Source organism: Pinus tabuliformis, chromosome J (assembly GCF_031772625.1).
Source record: "Pinus tabuliformis cultivar Carrire ecotype Pingquan chromosome J, CPIR1, whole genome shotgun sequence".
Classification (NCBI taxonomy): Eukaryota; Viridiplantae; Streptophyta; class Pinopsida; order Pinales; family Pinaceae; genus Pinus; species Pinus tabuliformis.
This window is the reverse complement of record NC_142295.1, coordinates 45631594-45635817: the sequence shown is the minus strand read 5'-3', so window position 1 is coordinate 45635817 and position 4224 is coordinate 45631594. Positions and strand designations below refer to the sequence as shown.

Here is a 4224-nt window from a genome sequence, read left to right as displayed (position 1 = left end):
CAATTAATTCAGAAAACAACAGGAGCCTGGAGTGTCCAAGAATATAGGCTTTATCATCTCATCACAAACATTGATATTAAACTGTTTGAACTTTGCAATGATTTCCAATTGCAAGGCAACACAGAAATGTCAAAAGCTTAGATGTATCATGAAAATTGAAAGATGTCTCATTAATGACTTTGATTCTATTAATTATCTGGTCCTGAGCAATTCTTTTTTCCTCCAAATTTGCTAAATTGCTCAATGCACGTCATAGAGTGTACTATCATTTACCTCAAACGAGGACTTAAAACACAAACAAGAGTGATTTAAATTGAAATAACAGTATTTCACCAAAAATTGTTATAGAAGATATTGTTATGCTTTATACAAAATGCAATTCTAATATCTTGCATTTTCCATCTTCATTGGGAAGCCCAATATATACAGATAGTCAAACTAATCTTTTAGAAGCTGTACATAAAATGATATTAGAATTGCTGATCACCATAGCAGGTTGCAAGTTAGGCTGGCAAAAACAATGGAGTCATTTCATGTTCAGATCAGTTTTAATCTTCAAAACGCAGCTGCCGCAATGCTTACTTCAGTCAGTGTATGGCGTGACTCGTGTTATCAGTCACACTTGAAATGTCAAAGTATTTTGGGCCGTAAAATCAGTAATTAATGAGCACTGCCGTTCAGTAACAGTCAGCATGTTTTTCAAAATGCTGTACACAAGCTGCTTTTTAGATTAGATGAACACTGCTGTGGAACAGGATATGTAGTGGTACACAATCTGCTCCTTTTGGGTTCCGATAATCTTATCCTGGAGATAGCAGATGCAAGAGCATCTACAAGGTCATATTTCCCTGCTGCTTGGATATCATACTCTGGTTGCTTTGGACGTGAGAGCAAATCCCCAGAGAAAGATTCATCTTCTCCATGCTCTGTCGGAATTGAATTTATGAACTGTGCTCTCCTCTCCGTTGTACGTGGAGATAGTGAAGGCAGGGATTCTGACCATTCATCCTTAACAGGACAGGTATGTTTTTTCCTTTTTGAACTGCTTGATCGCACCTTTATATTAGATTCTGTGTAAAACATGATCCAAGGGTGGCCTGCAGCAGCAACAAAAGATATGATCATAAAATTCATATGTGCATAATTGCATCTTAGCAAAAAATACAAGACACCGCATACAAAATATGTAATTCTTGGTAGTACAATAGTTTTACTTACTCAAAACTTCTTCTGGAGAAAGTCTCTTTCCAGCATCCCTGGAAAGCATCCTTGATAACAAATCCTTTGCTAGTCCTGAGATAGACTGCCATTTTTCAGAATGAAAATCCAATTGGACTTGTTTTATTGCCTCAAATATGGCTTCAACAGATTCCCCACGAAATGGTAATACACCTATCAACAGTGCATGCAGGAGGACACCAGCAGCCCACACATCAACCTTTTCTGAATAGGTCCCTGCCAAAACTTCAGGAGCAACATACGCAGGGCTTCCCACAACACCTGATAAGTTTTGTCCTGTTAGAATAAATACAAGTGATGTTAATGAACTATAAATCAACATAAATCCATGGTTATTTAATAATGATAATAATGCCCTTGTCTGGATGTCATAAAATTATGTGTTTACTAAAATGAGGGACAGGGTTGATTACAATGAAGCTCAGAAATAAATACCTTTTGCAACCCGCATGGACAAGCCAAAATCAGCTAGCTTCAGTTGTCCTGTACTAGTTCGAAGAATATTCTCAGGCTTTATATCTCGATGGATGACGCCCATCTCATGGCAGTACTTAATGACCATTATTAATTCTTTGATCAATTTAGCAGCCTGGTGCTCAGAGTAGCATCCATTCCTAGACATCTCATCGATCAGGCGTCCACCAGAGCATAATTCCATCACAAGATGCAAAGATTCTGCATCTTCATACACGGCTTGGAGTGTGACAACACTGGGATGGCCTGAAAGATGCTGCATAATCTCAACTTCCTTATGCACGTTTTCTTCAGTCTTTTTGGGCAGAGTCTTGCAGGCCAGCTCTTCTCCAGTAGCCTTGCTCTTGCATATTCTTACCAGACCAAATTTGCCTCGTCCCAATTCTAGGCCTAAAGAATAATCAGTTTCAAGCTTCCGCTTCCTGCCAGTCCGAGTAGCATGATCAATGCAGCCAACCTTTCTCTTTAACCCTCGTCCTGGTGAATTAGGTAAACAACCCCTTCTTGGAGGAGGAGCAGTAGCAGCTGCTGTAGGATGCAGATGCCGGGAACCCAATTCTTCGTCCCTCATCTTTTCTTTCCTCCGCTTCCTCTGCTGTTGGAAAGAAAGGTGTGTGGCCAATGATGTGGAAGATGCACCATCATCACATAGACGAGCTCTCTGTTCCAAAATGGCAAGATCTATTGCTTCTCCTTTTCGCTTCCTTCTTAATGAATCCATAGCCAAGGTCTCTGGGGTTTCTCGACCACAGAGGACGCGAAGAATGACTATTTGTCAAATAGGAGCTAGGGAAAACAAATCGATCTGCGGACACAAGAAAAAACCAGTAAATAAAACAAGAACAACCACTCATACGATCTGAAATGCTTCTTCAAAACAAAAAGCACGAGAAAACAAAGAATCAAAACTGCCTACGCTGTGTCAATATATGACAAGCTCATGATACCCTCCCGTTTTCTTCATAATGCGTAGTCATTTATACACTAACGCATACCCTATTTTCTAATTCGTGAAATACATCAAATACCCTTCTCAATATTCCACCGAAATTAATCCAGAAGAATTATGGCGCCCTCTTTTCAAATCCCATCCCCAACATTATACATCCTACTACCGCAAATATGCCCCAACCCTCCTTTCCACACAGAGACGCGAGAAAAAGAAAACCCTGAGCCCCAAAATTTAGGAATCGTTACATACCTCTGGCATTCTCTGCTGATCGCCTCAACTCCCGCTAGAATATCCGTGAGAAAACCTCAATTTCGCATCCGGCAAGTGCATAATTCCGGGTCGCAGAACTACAATGACCGATACGATTTGATAACCCTCGATGTTTGCCGAGCCACTTTCGGACCACCAAATTCGCAATAGAAATACTCGTTCGGCTCGGCTCCAAATAGCGTTGCCAATGCCGTCGCCGAACACCCCGCAAAAATCTGAAATATAGATATACTGAGGGGAAAACCGTGGAGAAATTCTTTCCCGTCTTTGTCGGGAACTGAGATTTTGTCAGGACTGTCTATCAAAGCCGAGCCTCTGCGACAGGAAAAGCCACCCAATAAACGAGACGGACGCCAACAAAGTTTAATAATTACCTCAGCTTCGTATTTGATATTTTTCCTTCCTTGTACATGTACGCCGGTGTGGCATAAGTGGGGTAGGGGAACGCCGAGGTATCAAGCTAACATGCAGAGCTCTTCTTTTGTGATTATAAAACATTGAGATTTTTGTTTATTACATACTTATTTTTTAAATAATATGCCAAAAGTAATTTTATAAACTGAGAGTTCTCAATTTCTTAAATAATATAAATGTCTATCAATAAGGAATATTACAAATATATATATATATATATGCCGAAAGTAATTTTTTAAACTGAGAGTTCTCAATTTTATAAATAATATAAATATCTATCAATAAGTAATATTAAAAAAAAAATATATATATATATATATATAGATTAGAGTTTTTAAGTGGGATTTGAATTCAAGTGAGGGGATGGGGTGGTAAGTGTATGAATCACTTTTCAATTTTAATGTATTCTATAACAATAATTTGTTTGTAATTTTCAAAAGGCGATAAACAATTAGGTAAAGGTTTATGTTTTTTATCAAGGTATTTTTATAGTAAAACATTTTTTCCTAGTAAAAGGAGTTAGATCAAATTTTTTATTGGTATTGAAGACTTGATCACAATGATCAATTTAATCATTTTGAAAGTAATCCTTTTGAATATAAACTTGCTTTGATTATAGTTCGAATCCATAAGAAGATTGGTAGTATACATAAGGCTTTCTTTTACTGGTTTCTCCATGAACATAATTGTCAAGTTAATTGCTTTGGCAATGAAGCAATTAACTTCTATCCTAGAGTCATTCGGTAAAAGGAGGGGTGATTCTTCCGCTATCATTCCTTAGTAACCTTAGCAACTCATGGTCATATGAAGGCAAGGACATTCAACATTGTAATTAATTGCCACATGTTCATCAAAAGACCACCATATTTTAGTTA

The 4224-nt window shown here is 38.0% G+C and overlaps 1 protein-coding gene across 1 annotated transcript; it reads right to left on the bottom strand.

The window, feature by feature from the left end:
- Positions 1 to 286: 286 nt before the first annotated feature.
- On the bottom strand, positions 287 to 3389 carry LOC149225407 (serine/threonine-protein kinase PEPKR2-like). The gene is made up of 4 exons (XM_089377084.1): positions 2915 to 3389; positions 1675 to 2518; positions 1219 to 1515; positions 287 to 1097 (listed from the first exon to the last, which is right to left on the bottom strand). The coding sequence occupies exons 2-4, from the start codon at positions 2432 to 2434 to the stop codon at positions 700 to 702; spliced, it is 1455 nt and encodes a 484-aa protein (XP_089233210.1). The 5' UTR covers positions 2435 to 2518; positions 2915 to 3389; the 3' UTR covers positions 287 to 699.
- Between the last annotated feature and the right edge of the window lie 835 nt (positions 3390 to 4224).

Coding starts and splice junctions, on each gene's coding strand:
- LOC149225407 (XM_089377084.1), bottom strand. CDS start 2,434: ATGGATTCATTAAGAAGGAAGCGAAAAGGAGAAGCAATAGATCTTGCC. Junction 1,516..1,674: donor GTCCATGCGGGTTGCAAAAG/GTATTTATTTCT, acceptor TTATTCTAACAG/GACAAAACTTATCAGGTGTT. Junction 1,098..1,218: donor TTCTCCAGAAGAAGTTTTGA/GTAAGTAAAACT, acceptor TTGCTGCTGCAG/GCCACCCTTGGATCATGTTT.